The following is a 20,671-nucleotide window of genomic DNA, read 5'->3' as shown; positions in this document are numbered from 1 at the left end:
TTTAATTAATTAAATACGATAACTAAAACGCTGGCATTTTGTTAGCGAGTGGTATACATGTCAGAATCCTCTGGGCTCGACTGCCCGTAATCTCCTATAATTTTAGGCTTCATTTCTTTCTTGTCATCCTCTGGGCTTGACTGCCCGTAATCACCTGTAACTTTAGGCTCCGTTTCTTTCTTGTCAACAGGTGGTTCAGGTTCAAGTTCTGATTCTTTGTTGCTATCATCAATCGTTTGTGAAACTTCCAGATTTTCTTCATTATCTTGGTGTAAATTATCCTTACTTAATTCTAAGCTTTCAGTAGTTTCCGAAGTTTCATTAACGATATTATCAGTGCTATCTTTGACCGCAGGGGCAGTATCCTCCAATTCTTCATTTTCTGAATTGCTTGCAGTCTTATTATCATTAGAGTTAAGCGAAGATGATAATGTAGTGAGACCCTTATTAACGGTTGTTTTTATCGAATTAGCAATTGATAGTAGGCTGTCACCATTTTTTTCCTTTAAAGCGGAAAGAATTTTAAAATTTAACAGATATTACAGCTTGGTATTTTCATAATTCTTAACGCGTATTAACCTGAACTTCATCAATAGGATCACCGCTATACCAATGCTTTGCATATCTCCAGGTACTTCTACTAATATTGACAGTTTCAACTGGGTAACAGAGCATAGACGAAACGGTTAAAAAGCCAACTGGATAGAAAAAGCGCCTAAAAATTCCTTTCCCTGCATCATTGAAATATATAGCGATTATTCTCATTGTCCTTATTACTTAAATGAAGGGTATAAAATGGAAATCTTAAAATGTAACCTACTTCGACCAGCTATGACAAATCCTGTTAATCCTGCAAATCCAATCAGTCCTACCCGAGGCAGAAGGCCTTCTTTGTTAATGATATCTTGTGTCGTAGCTAGAGATAGCAAAACATCAGTCAGATATTAAGTCTACTTATTATCTGTAGCAATCAGTTAATTTGTATCTGCGGAATCGTTATTGAAACAACACCTCATAAAATACTTACAAGTAATTCTTTCCTTAGCACTAGTGACAGAATTCCTAACTCCATGCGTTATGTCCTTAATAACAAAAAAGTATGAAACACATCATTATATCCTTGCATAAATTAGTTAATGAATCCATCACGCTCATTCATTTAGTCTATATACTGTACGTTGTGCAACTATAGCTTGCCTATTTGAATTGTATTCAGTTCTAATTAGGAATTTAGAAGAAATGCTTACTATCAATTGCCTAGTAATATCATAAACAGATTTTCTTGTAGTCGATACGTAAGTTTCTAATGTTGATTTCGTTCGTTTAGGGTATTTGACGGATGCTTCTTCCACATCATAGATTGGTAACTAGGATAGTAAAATGACGCAATCAATTTACCATTAATAATATTATCATTAATTTAAATAAATCAGGACAGGAAACTAGAAAAAAAGCACCAGTCAATATTTTAGAATTCGTTCATTGGTTGTTGTATGTGGTAAGTTTATCTCAGTTGTTGCTGCACTAGTACGATGGAATCACGTCTTAGCAGGGTGTTTGCTGTACCCGTACGACGTACTGTACAGTATAGGCAATGAGCATCAATATCAATGTCAACAGCATCGGATAAAATACATAGTACAAATCATTTACTATTGCAATAGGACTAATCACTACGCTATTGTAGAAGTTGGCATACTATCATGTCTGTCATAGTTTACAATGATGGATATGGTATTTTCTTGACCACGAATATGCTATTGCACTCAATCTACTATATAGCATACGTATTACGTATATTTTTGAACTTGTTAATTCATCAGTATGCCTCGATATAGCCTTTGTTCAGCTTGTTTTCTTGTCGATACGCTAACTGTAAGATATATACGAATGCATATGCATGCCATTCTAAAATTAGTCCGATATTGCTGTCGGAAAAAAAGGTTACCAGTCAGTAATGTTATCGTGTACACTAACAATGGGGGATGGTACAACGCATGCAAAGCAGATTTGGCCAACTGCATGCACAGAAATCTCATCTACTGCAACAATGACCATACATGTATGTACATAGTAAATGGCGATTACAACTGCCGAGAAAGCAGCACTTGATGAAGAAATTGACGATACCTCAGATGGATCAATAGTATCATTTCCAGAGTCAGCCATTGACGTGTTTGCTAGCAATATAGAACCAGCAGGCAGAGTGATAGCAATGAATCGTCCAGCCTTTACCATAAAATTGAAATAGATGAATTTTTCAGTGCAATTGAACATAAGAGCAGATTTCAAGGTTAATTTAATTGATTGGCTTTCGCTATATCTCAATCCAGTAAGCCCTACGTGATATCATCTACACCATCATGCTTGTGTTGCATTGATATGCAATTTTGTATACAAAAATAAGCCATTATTACCTTACCATACTGTCCGAATACTCATACACTTTAGTATTTTAATATCAAGCCTTAACGTAGAACTACCTTATGCTAATTATTACGCTACAGAATAAAGCTAAATATCGCCGTTGGCTTGTAAAAAATAGTAGCAACAATGATCAACTTTCTCAACTCTTACCATGATCGGTAGTGACGCCATTTTGGGTCATTCCCTTCCACAAGCGATTCAGTACTGATGGTGTTTGCTTGAGCCTCTATAGTCTGTAGCAGTCAGCGGTCTATGGTAGTCGTACTGTATCGAAAGCGCAGTACTGTAAACGTATCGTACCTAACTGCAGTGTTGAACTTCACTGTCGACTCCGACTGCTCGAAGAAGACTTGGTCACTCTCGGACGGACAGACATCGCCGGCCTCTTCTGGTCCAAATATTGTACCAAACACTTCGTTGTGGCAGTACTTTCGTATGCAGGAGTTCCATTTTGAATTGACTATTTTTTTTTTAATGAAGTAATATGACGTTGAATCTTATTCACTACTAAGCTCGGATCAACTTTGATCCGTAAGTTCTGCTTGAAAATAGTTACATAAGATTATCGATGTTACTTCAATTAGTATCCGTGAATTAGAAAACAGACACGGAAGATCCATCCCATACTGGTGAGTATTTTCAATGTTGACGGCCTCATTCAATAGGGGGAGTCCGTCTGTCCGAAGGGGGAACCAGTCCTAGTCTCCGTCAACTCATTACAGTATGTCTGTCCATTAACATTATGTCTGTCGTCTGTCCGAGGAAGGAACCAGTCCTGGTCTCCGTCAAGTCCGAGTAAGTCCTAGACTACAGTACTATAACATTACAGTATGTCTGTCGTCTGTCCGAGGAAGGAACCAGTCCTGGTCTCCGTCAAGTCCCAATAAGTCCTAGACTACAGTACAGTACAGTACAGTACTGTACAGTATGTCTGTCGTCTGTCCCAGGGAGGAAACAGTCCTGGTCTCCTTCTAGTTCCAGTTAGTCCCAGTAACAGTACAGTACAGTGTACGGTACCGAACCGGACCCGGACCGTTCATTACAGTACATTGTATGTACAGTATATTCCGTACAGTGTACTGTACAGTGTACAGTATACTCGGCACAGGTGTGACCATAGACGTTTATCTTTCTCTTTTTAATTTAAATCTACAGTATAGGCGTGCCGGTCTGTATAGTAGACTACTGTGCAGTAAAGTACAGTACGTAAATATAATACTGCTGTACTGTAGTACTGGATCAGGATGTTTGAGACGTAAGAAATCGCTTTCCAGTCGATGTGCAATAACAGCGAAACCATATTCAATCAATCAACAACTAGCAAAATTCTCTCACATTAACGTGTAAACATTTTGTTGATTAAGTTAATGAACGTCATTGGATCTGGCTTGGCCTACAGCATTTGCCCCAAATTCAATATTAAATAATCCTACTTTGCGCCTCAGGAAGTAGACTTGCTAAGGTAACAATTATTATACTCGTATACAGTAAATTGTTACTATTGTTACAAGGTAAAAAAACAGTTGAAATTGGAGCCACGAGTCTCTTTTTAGCATCTCTTTGCTACCATACTATACAATGTATATGAATCGAATTTTTGTTGAAATGATTCGACAGCATGTAAATAATTATTGACTGGTCAAAATGACCAGGTCTTTGCTTTGCCAAATACAGTAGTAGTGGTACAGTAGAGTAGAATAAAAGTAGAGACTGTCCTTATTATGATTTATTTGTACAGTAATGCAATATTATACTGTATACCTTACTTGCCGTAAGCGTCCGATAACTATTCGCGTACCGGTAGGCGGTAGTTAATGAATAATAATTCTATACGCTTACATCTTGTTACGATTATTTAAGAGACAGATCCGTAGTTGGTTGTTAATTTCCTTTAATTTATGAATACGACTAGACGAGTACTGTATTCATCGCATACCAGTAATAACTAATAAATGAATGATTGAACAACATGCAGTATGGCCTACAGTATCGTTTCGTAGAAATTACCTTTAAAACTACTACTTTCATTTCACCAATGTGCATTGTGCAATCGAGCATCGTATTATCTAAAGTGCGTTGAAAGCAATTCATCGATTGAACAACATGCAGTATGGGCTACAGTATCGTTTCGTAGAAATTACCTCTAAAACTACTATCATTTAACCAATATGCATTGTGCAATCGAGGATCGTATTATCGAAAGTGCGTTGAAAGCAATTCATCATCTCGTATGATGTACACTTTTGATTAGTATGTACAGATTGCTACTATAGTATACAGTACATATATACAGTGTACTTACTGTTCCATAAAAAAAAATGTTGTGCCTTTCTAAACACCATAAATCCATTCATCAATTGTACACATACTGTACAGCAGTAGCAACCTGCATTTATACTAGTACATGTATATAGAAAAATATACAAAAATTTTATAGAATACCTATTTACAGTTGATACAAAATGAATTGAAAGCATTAACCTTTGTCGTTGCTTTAAAATTTCATCATATGACTATACTCGTCATTTTATGATATGAAATTACAACATAAACATGGCATAACTCGCTACGTGTCATAGGGTGAATCGCCATACCAATGTTGCTCAATTGACTTAATTTAGGTATTAAAAGGAAATGAAAGTGCTATTGGCAGATTATATCTAATTAACATTAATTAATAAATAATAGGCTATACTTCAAGAGCAAAATTGCTTCAAAGATCATTAGACAGCGCACATGGATCCCAAGAAACGCAAAGCGGCTATCAAATATATAATATATACTATCCATTTTAATATATTTTTGTATTCGACTGCCTATTGGATACAGACAGGAGTATTACCGGTAATTCTTATACTGTACAGTCTTTTATATGAACGGGCGTAGAATAGAAGAAATGAAAAAAGTTTCACCTAAACTAGGCCTTCAAATAATCATGGTAGCGTCATAACTGATCATTTTAACGCAATATCTTTTTACAGTTTCTATCTAAGAAATTACAGGTTAATCTTGTCACCTTTGGGTACCTTCAGACCACATTTTCGGTCATTCAACTGATTGGAGGGCCAATCTATGGTCGTTATGGCGATTTAGTTGGTACTAGAGCTGCTCTGATGATCGCTTTTATCGGAGCTGCTTTTACTTACGGCTTGCTTGGTCTTGCGTATTCAATCCCGCTCTTATTTCTTTCCAGATTACCATCTATCTTTTTGCATGCTATGCATGGTTAGAAACTTCGAGTTGACAGGATTGCTTATAACTAATGCAACACTTTACTATATCTTTCGATTAATTTAACAAGTGTCAATGTAATTAGTAATTCGTTTGAGGATAGGATATAATAATACAATTGATTGACCTTAATTGTACTAACCTATGCAATGACAAAAAATTGTTCTTATAGGAGCTCAGATGGTTATATCGGATTGCTCCAGCGGCGATGGTAAATTCTTAGTACACAATCATGACATTGATGACAGTTTTTTATTGAAACATTTGTAGTATGGCTATTTTCTATCACTTAATTATAGCGTAAATGTAAAGGAGGATTAGTCTGTTTATTTCCATTACACTTTTTTACTATCTTATTTTATAGTCTGTATTCCCCGATTAGGTCACTAAAATGTATTGTACGTAACGTTTTTCAACTAGAACGTGCTGGAGCTCTCGGTAAATTAGGTTTGTCCTATGGCTTAGGAATGATACTAGGTCCAATGGTTGGCGGAGTGATCACGAGGCGCTTTAATGAACAGTCTGCCGCTTTCGTTGCTTGCTTTCTTTCAGTAGTAAGCGTAGCTTCGATCTTCCTTGTGATACCTGAAAAAACTAAGACACTAGCAACTTCAGCACCGGAGACATCCGGTATTTATAATTCTACTGTACTTATGCTGACAAATGACGCTAAATTTTTGCCCTTTTTGCCGCATCTCAAATTCGGTTACTATTAATATGAAATTATTCCGTCTAAACTATCATTTTCAGTAGAGAGCGAGAGCAAAGATAGTTTATTGAACATTTCGAAACTTATTGAGCTTCTAAAGCTCCCAGGAATTGGCTTCTTAATGATAATTAAACTTGCGTTCGGCTTTCCGCTTGGCATTTTCAATTCGCTATTCTCCCTGGTGGCTATAGATGAGTTTGGATTAAATCCAGAACAGAACGGATTAATTCTCTCTTTTACCGGACTTTTAGGCATGGTAAGGCCAATGAAATCAATTTTACAATCTTTTATATATAGTTGAATACAGCTCAACGCTGAAAGAATCACTTTTATAGTCAGAAATTCTTGAAAATGAATTTAATTCTGGTTGCTTTACAGCTAGTTCAAGGCTTTTTAATTGAAATGCTAACCAAACGATACGACGATAAGAAAATACTATTTGGCTGTGTTGTTGTACAATCCATAGTTTATTTGTCAATGGTAAGATCTACTTTTGTGTAGCTATAGCCTATAAATGGGATAATTAATTATAAACTCAGATTGATTGTATCGGCAAGATGTAGTTGACCGATTGGCTTAAACATTTTACCAATAACTGGGATAAACAGTAGTTGATTGATAATATAGAATACCTATGATTGATAGGATTTTAACCGTTTTGGACGAATTTTAATTTTGTAAAATGTCTTCATTTTTTTTATTATCTTAGTCATACTTCGTAAGCAGTATTATTGGATTATGTTTGGTAATCGTTCCTCAAGTCATTGTATCTAGCATAGCCAACGTCATCTTTAGTAGCACTCTAACAAAATCTGTACCTGCTGCTGATAATGGGGCTATGCTGGGTCTGAGTTATAGCACAGATGCATTTGTAAATGCTATAGCTCCTTTGATTGGAAGTTATCTGCTGTCGTCTTTTGGTTGGTTTTCAATCGGCCTATTCGGATTTGGTATTTACTCTATAACGATTATATCCTGGACACTTTTTAGCCAACCATGAACGCAATTTTAGCGACTATTAAATAAATTAGTTTTAAATTATGTTCAAAAATGTCTTATTTTTATCATGGCTAAGCGTATCATTGACCTCGATGTATTGCAATGACTGATGGAATAATTTGTAGCCGTAAATTAATTACTGTTTACTGTGTATAATGTAGTGAGTTGGTGTTTGATTGACTTCCAGTATAGACGGTAGATTAAGTTGGTAAGTTGTTCATTAATGAACCCGTTGCGAATGGTAAAGATATACTCGTATAAGTATAGCATGGTGGTAAATTTATTTAACTCATTGGTAGATGCATCTAATCAAGACGAGTATCCCGTCTGCAAATAATACAGAAAGGTTTCTTTCTGCATGTTGATACCTTTTCTACTAAAAAAAGGTACCATCGTCAAGACGGTATAATAGTAATAATAAATCAATACTATTTATATATATTATATATTATAATCGCTTTGGTCTCTGTCACGTTGTTGGAGTATTTTTGCTACTGCGCACAGTTGCATACTGTGGAACACATGTAGTCAATACAATAATATACTGTACTGTAGATAGCAGTACTGTGTACTGTACTGTGAGCGTTTTGTACAGTACAGTACAGTATGGGACTTTCTCGTGCTGTACAGTATTTTGTACACTGGATGTACGGTACATTGTACAGTATTCGTTTTCGGTACTGCCCCCGCCGATTAAACAATCAACAATAGGATTGTATGGAGCACTGGTGTCCAGTTCCACTATACAGTACAGTACTGTACACGGCAATACAGTATAGTACTAGGAGTAGGGCATGATGACTGCAAGAAAATAGTACAGTACTGTGGTGATGAAGATAGCTAGATGCAAGAGTACGATGCCACAAAGTACTGCAGCTAATTTGTATTACTTGTTGTATATTTCCATATTCAAGAGTAGAAGAAGAAGGGCTTCTTTCGTGCGCTAAAAGGATAAAGCAGATTTTACAGTGTACAGTGCTTTGCTGTGCTACAGTACAGTACTGTACAGGATGAGTCAGACTGTAGTATTTTTTCTGGTCGGTGTACGTACTGTAGAGTGTAGACTACACTAACACCTCCAAGCGCTCTATTGTGTACATACGGTCGGGCGACGGGACGGACTGCAACGAGTACGTCACCGATCGGGCATGACCAAGTCGAAAGTCTCCAATCATCAAGGTGCTAATACGAATAATAAAAGTCCGTTCCATTACCGTATTTACGACTTGCCAGATGCGATATTCTCGGTAAAGACGGCCACTTATTATTAATCACGGTAGTCAATAGTTGGAACCTACTCTATTGTACGTCCAAATTGGGAACAATATTGGTGTTGAAATTGACCAACTCAATCTTCTTGTCACTAACATAGGAAGCGGGTAAGTGATACCACTTGATTGATTATAATTATAGTTGGAATGCTTTCACCAATTGAAAACATGGGTGATAGCTTTTTCTGTAGTCTACAGTCAATCTTTTCTAGCGCGTAGGACTGTACAGTAGTTTTTCTGCAATCTGTTCACTTTCGCCCTGTCAACATCAACTACATGATTGAATTTTGATCCAGTTTGCTGCTTGCATTGATTTTTTGTCTTGGTAACACCAGTACAATTCAACACTAATTTACCATTTATCGTCAAGGGGTAAGCTATAGTTATCGTATTGGTTGAAAAATTGAAATGTCTCGCGCAGCGGTATCGAATCATCGATGCTTTAAACACTAGAAGGAATATCCAAAAGTAGGGGAGGGACTGCTGCGAGACGCAGTCGGCCTATGTAGTGTCGCTGAGAAGATATATTATTCAACGTATTAGTACCAATGACTCCAGCGTTTCGCTAGCCCTCTGTACACCACGGTAATCCTATTGTACAACTACTCTACTGGATCTGTATGATAGGACCGACAGTAGTCGATGACTGCAAGGAAAAATGAGACCAAACGCTTTAACGTTGTTAGTCATGCTATTGGATTTAGGGGGGCATGGACGGCCCTACAGGCTTCTATTTCTACATTCTACAAGTAGTAAATGTCTTCTCCAAAATTGAAACTCTTCTTTTGAATGTAGTTACTACACAAATGTTGCGACGGTCTACTTTGCGTGTCGGCAACCCTGTTTGCATGTTTTATTGTTTATCAACGACAATGCTGTACTTGAGTGGCCGAGAAGAAAAGTTGTCCTTGAGGATCGCTTCGTTGCAACGAAAAATGGACGTATTGCTGTAGAAGAAGCGTTCAAGCAGTTGTTCATGTTTATCACAACCATATCAATTCAATTTACAGTACGCATCATCCGTAGATATCTTCCATTTTATTACCATCAAATATACTTCAATACCAAGTATTGCAATGACCCAAGGAATTCAAATTCTCATGAGGTTCTAGCAATCATTAGATGCAAGTGAATTCTTTTTGCTCTCTTCCTACTTCTGATTCTATAGTTATTGAGAGAGTAAAGATATCTTTGGATATATCTTTACATGATACAATATTGGCGTGTATCGTCTCCTTGAATATTCTGACACTCTGTGACACGTAACTGACACGAGAATGTAGACATGACAAATAGAAATACAGCCACGATTCTCCCGATCAACTCCAAATTTAGCTATTTGAAGTGGCCAAGCCTTATAACATTCAAATTGAATTCATAGTCATCATCAGTATCATCACCCTATTGTAGATGCATGCTGTAATGAGTTGGTCAAGAATGAAGATCCTTTTGATGATATTAGGATGGTTGTAAGCGCAGTATGGATTGTTGGAAATCACCTGATTCTGATGCATCTCGAGCTCCTTGACTCTACTACACAGTACACAGTATCAATTAGGCAGTAAAAAAAATGAAAAATTTCAACTGCTGGCGTCAATACGTGTGTATCCTGTTGTAACCAATAACAGAGTATAGTGCGTTATAAAGTCGTCAACGAGGCAAATTAGCCGCCCGTTCTCCGACATTGAAAAAAATTATTTACCGAAAACCGTTGATGACGACGACTAACGAATAACAACTGCTGTACCGACAATCTGATCACCGTTAGTACAGTACTGGAGATACTGCATTGGCCTGGACTGGACAGACGTTACAGTGAGTAATGTGTCAGTAAGCAGTCAACACCAGTCGTACGGACGCTCGGACAACTTCGCCCGTGTAAAGTTCAATATTTTCCATATCGTCAATTCGAAATATGGGGGGGGGGGACTAGTTATGAAGACTACCCTTTCACAAAGTGAGCGAACTGAAAGATCTTTTAATAACAACATGGACAGTATCAAAGACGTTGGTTTTGTTTTTACCTACATTGTGATGGAAAAGATCAGTAGAAAGGCGTAAAACAACTACGTAACTAATATAGCTCGAAATGCATCGTTTGTTATGCAATATGCAATACGATGCTCTACTATGCCCGTAGGCATAAAAGCTATAGTCTGATTGCATTTTTTTGAATTAGGCAGTTACAATTTATTATAGTTTTGTTACAATCCTAATGTTGTGTTGTCTGTGATTATAAAACCCATAAGCCAGTCACTCATGAGAAGAAATACTAATATACCAATTGGTATGTATTAACAATCTCTTTTCTTCTTTTCTAGCATTGCCGTATGTCTATCCTGATCAAAGGTTGAAGCATTTATGGTTCAGTTATAAGCTGACATACCTATGAAATAGCTTCAGTCTCCGTACTAACCTTAAATACTGGAAAGCATATTTCACTTATGTTTACTTTCAATCTAAAAGGACGATTTAATTTTACAGGTATACCCTAATTTTACCTCTAGTCTCATTGACAAATAGAAATTGGATTATTGCGCATGCATTGAGAATATAGTTTCATTGCTTGCTTTAGCTGAGCAGTATCGCACTTAATGAGCCACTTGATAGATACTTTCATAATGACTGTTCAATTTTTGATATAGAATATATTTTAAATAATGAGCACAATGAAAGGAACTACTGATGTTAGAAAACGTGGATACCTAAAAAAGATCAAGGTAAAAACGTAAATCAATTTTTTTCATTTTATTGTCATCTTCTTTGCAAGAATTTATAATCGATATGTAGCAGTCAATCCATAATTCTAGTTACATTTTGATCCCATATTATTACTGACAGTGGTGCAGGTTATCATCTGTTAAAGGCGTCCATGCTTTTATTTAGTGAACATTGCTGGCAAATTGAATTAAAAATTTGTATAAAAATATCACAGCTTCTATATCACATATCGGCATCATGTAGCAGCGTGTTAATGATATAACACGTAGAAAAGAAAACAAAACTACAATCTTACATTATTTTTGATTAAATTCCTTCAAGTTGTTTCATACACCACAGATCGTTGCGTGATACCATAGAGTGTACAATGCATAATAATAACTGTGCAATTTTTGAAATTGGCAATTCTTTGTATATTTTCAACACAGAATTCAAGGAAACGCTATTACGTATTGCGTCTTGATTCTGAAGCCGGTCCAGGTCGATTAGAATGTTACGATAATGAGAAAAAGTTTAATCAAAATGGACAACCACGGAGTGTTATTCAGTTGTCAGATTGTCATAAAGTTACGGAAATATCGAACGATAAGCATCAGTACTGCTTAGGATTTTACACCAATGACGATTGCTACGGCTTATACGCTGAATCTGCAGAAGAATTGGAAAGTTGGCGAGTGGCTGCTGAAGAAGTGAAAAATCCTAAACACCATAAATCAAGAAGTAATGGTTAGTAGAGCCTATATGTTTAAATCTGAGCCATTGATATGTATGGTATCTGTATAATGTAAGAATATGATGTTGCAACGCAAGATTAAACTAGAGTAGAAAATGCTTAGAAATAGCTGATAAAAATGTCTCTCAATACTGTTTATTTAGATTTTAAATTGAGCGATTTTACGCATGAAATAGGACAGAAATCGTTTCACTCATAAATATAATAATCTATCACCTCTGATTTCTAATATAGAAAATATTTGGCAAGTAACCCTCTCAGACCGTGGTATTGCAAAATCCAAGCAATTAGCCGGTGCTTACAACTTGGAATTATTACCAATGGAAATGAAGTTATGCCGTTTGGGATCTGCCAATACGAAACAACCCTTAATTTTGAAATATTCATCAATTCGACGCTGCGGACACTCCGATAGCTATTTCTTTATAGAAACTGGTCGTTCATCATGTATTGGTCCTGGCGAGTTATGGATGGACGTTGATGACAAGGCTATTGCAGAATTAATTCATGAAAAGGCTTTAGCGTAAGATAACTTCAAGCGGCAATATCTATTTGAAAGTTTTATTTTTAATCTATAATTTCTCAAATGCATGACTTTTATTTGATAATAGTGTTATGCGGACTAGTAAAACTGAGAAACCAGACTCATCTCGTGTAGAAGATAGTGACGGCAAATCAAGTGCAAAAGAAAATCGTTCGCGATCCAGTACAATGCCATCGCGACCAAGAAGGCCCCAAGCTACTGATGATACGAAATTAAATGTACTCCCTTCGATTACTACAACGAATGAGATACCGGAAAATTTTCCTAGTGATGGGACTAATAAAAAATCTCCAAAGCGTTTTTCTTTTTCACATTTATTTGCTCATACTAGGTCCAAGTCGGCTAGTAGCGCAAACCTCCCGGACGATCAAGGTCGGTCCCGAACATATTCCTCTATAACAAAATTTGATCGTCCTCCAAAGAGTCATACTGCACATGGTCAGAACATGTCGAGAAGCTCTTCCGAAGCTAGTGAAATATCGCCAGCTACTGATTCTGTCGTTACCGCAAGTCCAAGATTACATTCTATGGATAAGAAAGGTACTAATCTAGATCCAGTAACAGAGCGGGTATCCAAGGGCTCCAAAATTAAAGCGAAGACTGAAGCACCCAATTATGTAAACACTGCTCCTATTAGTATGCAGACAACTAAAAGTGCTGCTACCTCTGACTATGTCAACGTCGATTTAAAAAAGTCGGGTAGTTCTACGAACGCTGATTACATGAATATGCAAAGTTCAGGGTCCCATTCCACCCAATCTAAAGCTAAAAGTGGATCAGACGTGAGTTCAAGCAAATCACCTGATTACGTTAATATAGACCTGGGAAAAAGTAGTAAAAGTAGTAGCAGCAATAAATCAAGCGATTATGTTAATGTAAAACCCGGAAAACAAAAACTGAAAGCAAGCAAATCTAGTGACTATGTTAATATGGAGCCTGGTAAAATGCATGCGTCAGCAGACTATGTAAATATGGAACCTGGTAAAATGCATGCGTCAGCAGACTATGTAAATATGAAACCTGGTAAAATGCATGCGTCAGCAGACTATGTGAATATGGAACCGACAAAAAATAAAGCTAGTAATTTCAAAAAGGGTGATGCTAGCAAAAGATTAACAACTAGCACTAGTGATTATGTCAATATGGAACCGAGAAAAGTCGTAAGTCAATCGTCCAGTGATTATGTTAATATGGAGCCTGTCAAAAAGTCTTCGAGTGTTGGCGATTATATGAATATGATGCCCGGCCAGGGAAATAAATACAGTAGTGTAGATAAAGGGAAGTCATTAAAGGACTGCAAACAAGCCAAGCTACAGTCGACATCGTCTAGTGGCTCTAATTCTGGAGATTACATGAACATGCAACGTGGTGTAGCTCAAAGCAAGGACAGTAATTATGTTGAAATGCAACCTGGTCAGGCCAGTGGCGGAGATTATGTGACGATGCAGGCTGGGAAAGATACCAATAATAATAAGCCGTCTGATTATATTGACATAGATATTTCAAAGGAATCAATGGGAGATTATATGAATATGGATTCTACTAGTAAAAGAAGCGATTCTGGTGGTAAAAAAGAATTTGTAGATTACATTGAAACTAATACCGATAGCGATGCTAGAAGTAGAAGTAGTAGTGATAATAACAATGGCTCAACAAATACACGCTCTACTAATAGCAATAACACTTCAGCTGTTGGTCCTAGCTCGGTACGTGTATCACGCAGTGATGAACATTTTGGCTCAAGCAAAAGCGAGTCTAAAACAAAAGGCACTACTAAAAAAGGCGGTAGTGTTCATGTTACAAAGTCGAATGAATCATCATCCTATGTTAATATGGAAGCAGAATCTCCTAATATAACTATTCAACGATCCAGCGATGTGAAAGGCGTGCAATATGTCGATGTTGAACATAACAAGATGCCCAGACCGAGTAAAAGTGAAAAGATATCAGGGGGACGTTTAAGCAGTGCTAGGAGTCCATCCAAAGTAGCTCCTCCATTTATGCAGCGTAATGTTCCCATGTCGTCTTCTGTTGCAAGATCTAGAAAGCCAGCTAAGGTAGAAGAAAAAGCATACACAGAGATTGATTTTACAAAATCGAAAGGCTTGGCTGAAACTAAGGAAAAAGGTCGTTAATTATAATTGGGTTGCGATTGTTTCGATGGAAATTATTATTATTATTATTATTGAGGTATGCTCCCAAGAAAGCGCCTAATGCAAGACGCAAGCTGACTTATGTGCAAGACAAGCTTGTTATTTTTCCACTGTCGCATCTGCTTAATGTTGATAACAATGTACAATTCTTCTGCTCCTTTTCAATTTAAATTATGAAACTAACGCAAGATTATTTTATGGTCATTATCAAGATAGAAAGGTTGTGTAGCTTGGAGGTTCATACATCTATTAGTTGGTACAGTATTTCTAACATTAGTATTGACAACTAGCGTAGTATATATGCATGTTACGGTGTATCGTGGTCGGATACATAGCCTCTCCAGTAATTTATGGGTGTAGATCTGAGCATTCCTTTATACGAGTACTACTTTTACGTTAGTGATTTAATTGAGCTTTAAAATCGACTTGTTATGTAAAAATTGTCTATCTCTATGCTAATGTATATATATAATATATATATATAAGGATACATCTATACATATCTATGAATTTTTCTGACTATAATTATTATAGAAATTGTATATTGATTTCTCTTCCCATTTAATGAACACCAAGAAGGTAATATTGACCTACAATTTTAACATTTAGTTTGTATAAAATTTTGGCATTTCAATTTATGTATCTGATTGCTATCGGATCGATTAATTATAGATAGAGCCCCGCCACTATATTGTTTGGCCTGAGACTATTTCTTATGTAAAAATGGACTGTTAGTTTATTTCCATTTTGTTGAAAGTTTGGAAGAAAGTTGAAAATTAATGTAATTTAAAGATAGTACAATATTGTTTGTAATGAGCCTAATAGCTGGCTGGCTCTTTATAGTATTTCTCGCTGAAGATAGTCATATGGATTGCCTTTGAGCTAGATTGTTGTTTTATGTGTATGTTGTAGCTTTCATTAAAGTCGCTAACACTACTGATGTAGACGATAATAACAGAGATATAAATGATTCTACATTTGTAAGGTGTAAAATGTTATGGTAGAGTTGATAAGTTTGGTGCTGTTGACTGCCATGGTAAAGAATATTATTAAAGCACTTTTGAGTGATTATGATGCAGCGCGTGTTTTATTTTATTTATTTTAAAAAGATTGAATGGTTGTCATGGAGGGACGGAAAGCATACGCGTAAGTATTTTGGGCTACATCTCGACAATTTTTTCCTTTCGTTGTTGGAGATTTGCGGCACTTTGTCAAAGCGTTGACTGTAAACTATGTGCACTAAAGTGTAGAAATAAATATACACTATCTATATGGGAGGTTGGAATTTGTGTCTTGATCATTTTTTGCCATCTTCTGCGTACAAGTGCACTACTACTGTACAAGAAAGCCATTTTCATGGATGGTACGGTATGGTACGGTTCGGTACGGTACAGTACATGACATGCCATGAAACAGACTGAGTGTGTCGGTCTCATACTGCATTCTACTATACCAGAAACTTGTAGGTAATACTATGAGTCTTGGAGTCATGACTGTGCCCGTATACAACCATTGCTGGCACGATCACGTGCCACCAACGAGTCCGTTCCGTTACAACGTACCGCACCCCAAATGGTCTGGAAGACTTGAGTATAGTGTCGGATACATAGCGTGTAGTCGTAGTAAACTTAGTGGATAAGATCCAAGGCACACTAGTGTACTCGGACAGAGGTCAAGCAATCATCTCGGTCCGAAACGGGACGGGACTGGTAGGCAAACTGGTCCGCATGTTACGGACTGCGGCCGGACTGATGTTAGACATCAAGAATCAAGTACAAGCGATGACAACGCAACTGGGACAGGACTCGCAAGAGTCGGAAAAGAAGAAATTAAAACTGGACATCGATCATCATTTGCTCAATTTTTCATCATGGAACAAAAGTTAGTCCTCATCCTAGGAGCTATTCAAACGATTACAGGCATTGTTAGTATGATCTTGGGTGTAGTAACACTGTTTAAAGCTACAAGCAATTCAATCACTTATATTAGTGCACCGATATGGATGGGATTACTGGTAAGTGGAGAGTGGAGCAAAGCATCCTTTACAAGATGGAGACCATTGCATTCTTGTAGTCTATGCAGTGAGAAAATTCTCATCTTGTCATCATCAGTAGTCATCCATTTGAATGATGACAGTCTATCTTACTTTGTATTGGAAAGAGGATAGCATAGAATGGTTGTAGTAGGGTATACTGTAGGATAGCATGGGTAGAAGGTTCACCAGAGGTATTCTTCTATGTGTCATCAACACTCGTCGATGGCGCTATGCTGTTGCCTGTTGTTAGCAACGGCTTGAATTTGTCTTTCCATCGACTTTGATGAGGATCTCATGTAAAGACTAGATACTAGTAGATCCAGTACACCACACAGAGAATTGTTTTCTATCGTTCAATAACCTATTCCTAAATAAGCATAACCGGATGATTTTAAATCAAGCCTAAATGGACGCCATTCCACGATAGTGCTATTCCATCATGTCGCCAACTGCAGTGGAATACTGTGTGGAATAACCGATGATGCATCTTATCGATTAGCCTACTACTTTCTATCCTTTATCCTATGATTTTCAAAATGAAGCCACTCTACATCGATTGTACCTTACTGTGCTGTATGAACATTCTTATTATTTCTATACTTAATTGCCTGATAGATGTTACTTATTTGTATTTACTTACGTCTTGATGTATTTACCTAATCTACCGTAAGACGCACCACTGCGATGAATATTGGAGCATGAAGATCCAATTGAGTGCTACAGCCTTGCAAAATCGTCCATATTGCAATACTGTACGATATGTTGATGATCAATACTTGACTATGCTTTAGTTAAAAGGCGATCAAATGTCATGTCCAACACTTGTCAAGTAGCCAGTGTATATATATATATATACTTGGGCTTCGAGACCATTTTGACTCTTTTTTTCCTCCATGAACAAACGCCTAATCAATTAGTAATCAATCATACGCGTACCATGCCGAGATGATGTTATTCCATACACAATCAGTGGTGGAATAGGCCTACCCTCTGCTGCGCTCAATCATTTGCTCTAAAATGCTCTTGTAGCGTTCTACAAGAAGAAAAAATAGAAAGTCTACCAATAATACCTCAACTTTAGGCGATAGATAGGTAAACTGATTGTAACCGGTAGCCATTGACTCATGGCATTCGACTGATGATGGATGTAAAACACCAAAAAGCTGAAAAGAACGTTCAACTCGCTTGTTGATGCTGTATCAAAGATAATTTACAAGAATTGCTACGGAACATTTCACACTCATGTCCTTCCCGTTAACGACTATATAAGATTTTAGCCATTTAACTGTGTACGGCATTATTATCAATCGACAGTGTCGATCAAGCAGTAACAGCAAGACCAAAATGTGTGATCGTTGAAAACAGCGACTTGAAAATAAAGCGATGCTCGCACGATAGTATAGACGTTAGTAGGAGCTCGCAGTCTGTAATGTCCGCATTTGATCAAGCAAAGTTGTCGGTTTTACCAACCCCTAATAGAATAGAATCACGTTGCAATATCTTTTCATTCTGTTCATTTCACAAGGCAGAACTTAATTAGTAGCATTCAATCAATTTAATTTTAAGTCAATAATCTCATTCAAGGTCAAGTCTTAGGTGTCAGGCTACGCTGTCGCTCGCGGAGCAACTTTTTCGAATAGTAAAATAATAACTTGGACGATAAAATAGTAAAGAGAAAGCGATGAAAATGAAATGCCTGGATGATTACATTAATGACCCATCAACATACAGTTAAACTGATCATTGACTATTATTCCAGTACTGACTGAGTTATGTAGTAAACAGTCAAGCAGGAAAACTTGTGCCTCAATTTCACTGCACTCTGGGTGTACTGTCCTAAGGAGAAAATGTAGTGATCTGATGTTTTTCAAGAGAATCAAACGATATTCTCTTATTTCCTACCACATTTATGTAATGTAGACTGTCGTTGAACGTTGAAAATCAATAGAAAATGGCTAGATTGGGATTGTTTAATACGCATAGTAATTAGGCATTGTAAGCCTGTTAATGGACTAAACAGTACATTTTAATTGACGTTATTATTCAATATTGACCTATTTCAAATCTTGTTTCCTGTCGCATCTCCAATGGAGGATATTTGTTATCCTTTGAAAAGAGTATCAACGCGTAGATCTATGATACTTTAGTAAAGTGATAAATAACGATCCTGTTTCAGGGCTTGACAGAAATACCGCCATTGGATAAAATGCGCGGACTAGAATTAGCCTATGTCTCTCTCAATACAAGGGGAACTGTAGCACAAGCTTATCCTAGTATCGATACTCATGAACAGATTGAAAGATGTCGTATACATCGATTTTCTCGGCTCTCCAACTCATACTCTGCAAGCTATAATGTATTCTATGCCAATAGTATGAAAGTAAAGAGATTCTTTCATTGCCGCCTTCTTAAGGCGAAGTAGTTGTTGATCATCATTATAATCATTTTTCGCCATAGATTGTATCGTTATACAATGAAATTATCCACTTCAGCATCGCAGCTTTGCTGAACATATTTAGTTAAGACCATACCAAACTTGGATAAAATAAATGAATGAATAATACGATTATATCTTCATGACTCTTTCATGGAAATAAATACTACTCCAACTATCGTGAAAAGAAAGAAACACATTTAGTATCGTACTACAATTGCAGTCGATGCAGACAACTTACAGTATACCTATAAACGCGTAGGATGGTTTGTTAATTAAACGACTAATTTATTTCTACTTTTTCTTTCATTAGTACTTTATTTCTGGAGTTCTTTGCGTATATACAACGTCAAAAAAGACTTATTGTATGGTAAGTGATGTACACTTTGCATTATTGCATAAAAGGTCGATTGCATGTAAAGGAAAGAAACAAATTATTTTTAATTTAGCTTATGTAAAATTATGAACTGATACTAGGACACACAAAATCTTTTTATATGATACAGATTCATGAATGTCATTTTGCATGGGATATTTACAGTGTATGATTTCTAATAATGTATGGCTTGGATATCATTGATAGTAGTTATGATACGATCATTTGTTGATAGATTGGTTGATTACTCTTGCCATTTTGCATGGGATATTTGCAGTGTATGATTTCTAATAATGTATGGCTTGAATACCAATGATAGTAATAGTCATACGATCATTTGTTGATAGATTGGTTGATTAGTCTATTTACATGGGATATTTACTGTGTATGATTTCTAATAATGTATGGCTTGAATATCAATGATAGTAATGGCGATACGATCATTTGTTGAATAATATATGGCTTGAATATCAATGATAGTAATAGTCATACGATCATTTGTTGATAGATTGATTGATTAGTCTTTTTGCATGGGATATTTACAGTGTATGATTTCTAATAATGCATGGCTTGAATATCAATGATAGTAATAGTCATACGATCATTTGTTGATAGATTGGTTGATTACTCTTGCCATTTTGTATGGGATATTTACTGTGCATGATTTCTAATAATGTATGGCTTGAATACCAATGATAGTAATGGCGATACGATCATTTGTTGATAGATTGGTTGATTACTCTTGCCATTTTGCATGGGATATTTACTGTGCATGATTTCTAATAATGTATGGCTTGGATATCATTGATAGTAGTTATGATACGATCATTTGTTGATAGATTGGTTGATTACTCTTGCCATTTTGCATGGGATATTTACTGTGCATGATTTCTAATAATGTATGGCTTGGATATCATTGATAGTAGTTATGATACGATCATTTGTTGATAGATTGGTTGATTACTCTTGCCATTTTGCATGGGATATTTACTGTGCATGATTTCTAATAATGTATGGCTTGAATACCAATGATAGTAA

At 36.5% G+C, this 20,671-nt stretch overlaps 3 protein-coding genes across 3 annotated transcripts; 2 read left to right on the top strand and 1 right to left on the bottom strand.

The window, feature by feature from the left end:
• Nucleotides 1–41: 41 nt before the first annotated feature.
• Nucleotides 42–2,598, bottom strand: TRIADDRAFT_58187 (uncharacterized protein; the record flags this gene model as incomplete). The annotated part of the gene is made up of 7 exons (XM_002114045.1): nucleotides 42–503; nucleotides 580–731; nucleotides 821–916; nucleotides 1,028–1,082; nucleotides 1,248–1,367; nucleotides 2,131–2,229; nucleotides 2,578–2,598. The coding sequence occupies 7 exons, from the start codon at nucleotides 2,596–2,598 to the stop codon at nucleotides 42–44; spliced, it is 1,005 nt and encodes a 334-aa protein (XP_002114081.1).
• Nucleotides 2,599–5,163: 2,565 nt separating this feature from the next.
• On the top strand, nucleotides 5,164–7,367 carry TRIADDRAFT_58186 (uncharacterized protein; the record flags this gene model as incomplete). The annotated part of the gene is made up of 7 exons (XM_002114373.1): nucleotides 5,164–5,271; nucleotides 5,409–5,652; nucleotides 5,831–5,869; nucleotides 6,079–6,288; nucleotides 6,409–6,623; nucleotides 6,746–6,847; nucleotides 7,077–7,367. 7 exons carry the CDS (start codon nucleotides 5,164–5,166, stop codon nucleotides 7,365–7,367), a joined length of 1,209 nt encoding a protein of 402 aa, XP_002114409.1.
• Nucleotides 7,368–11,306: 3,939 nt separating this feature from the next.
• TRIADDRAFT_28050 (uncharacterized protein) lies at nucleotides 11,307–12,618 on the top strand (the record flags this gene model as incomplete). Its single annotated transcript, XM_002114372.1, has 3 exons — nucleotides 11,307–11,357; nucleotides 11,787–12,084; nucleotides 12,326–12,618. The coding sequence occupies 3 exons, from the start codon at nucleotides 11,307–11,309 to the stop codon at nucleotides 12,616–12,618; spliced, it is 642 nt and encodes a 213-aa protein (XP_002114408.1).
• Between the last annotated feature and the right edge of the window lie 8,053 nt (nucleotides 12,619–20,671).

The sequence above is a fragment of the Trichoplax adhaerens genome, genomic scaffold (assembly GCF_000150275.1).
Source record: "Trichoplax adhaerens TRIADscaffold_7 genomic scaffold, whole genome shotgun sequence".
Classification (NCBI taxonomy): domain Eukaryota; kingdom Metazoa; phylum Placozoa; class Uniplacotomia; order Trichoplacea; family Trichoplacidae; genus Trichoplax; species Trichoplax adhaerens.
Note: the sequence above shows the minus strand (reverse complement) of the source record. Positions and strands in the feature narration are given on the sequence as shown.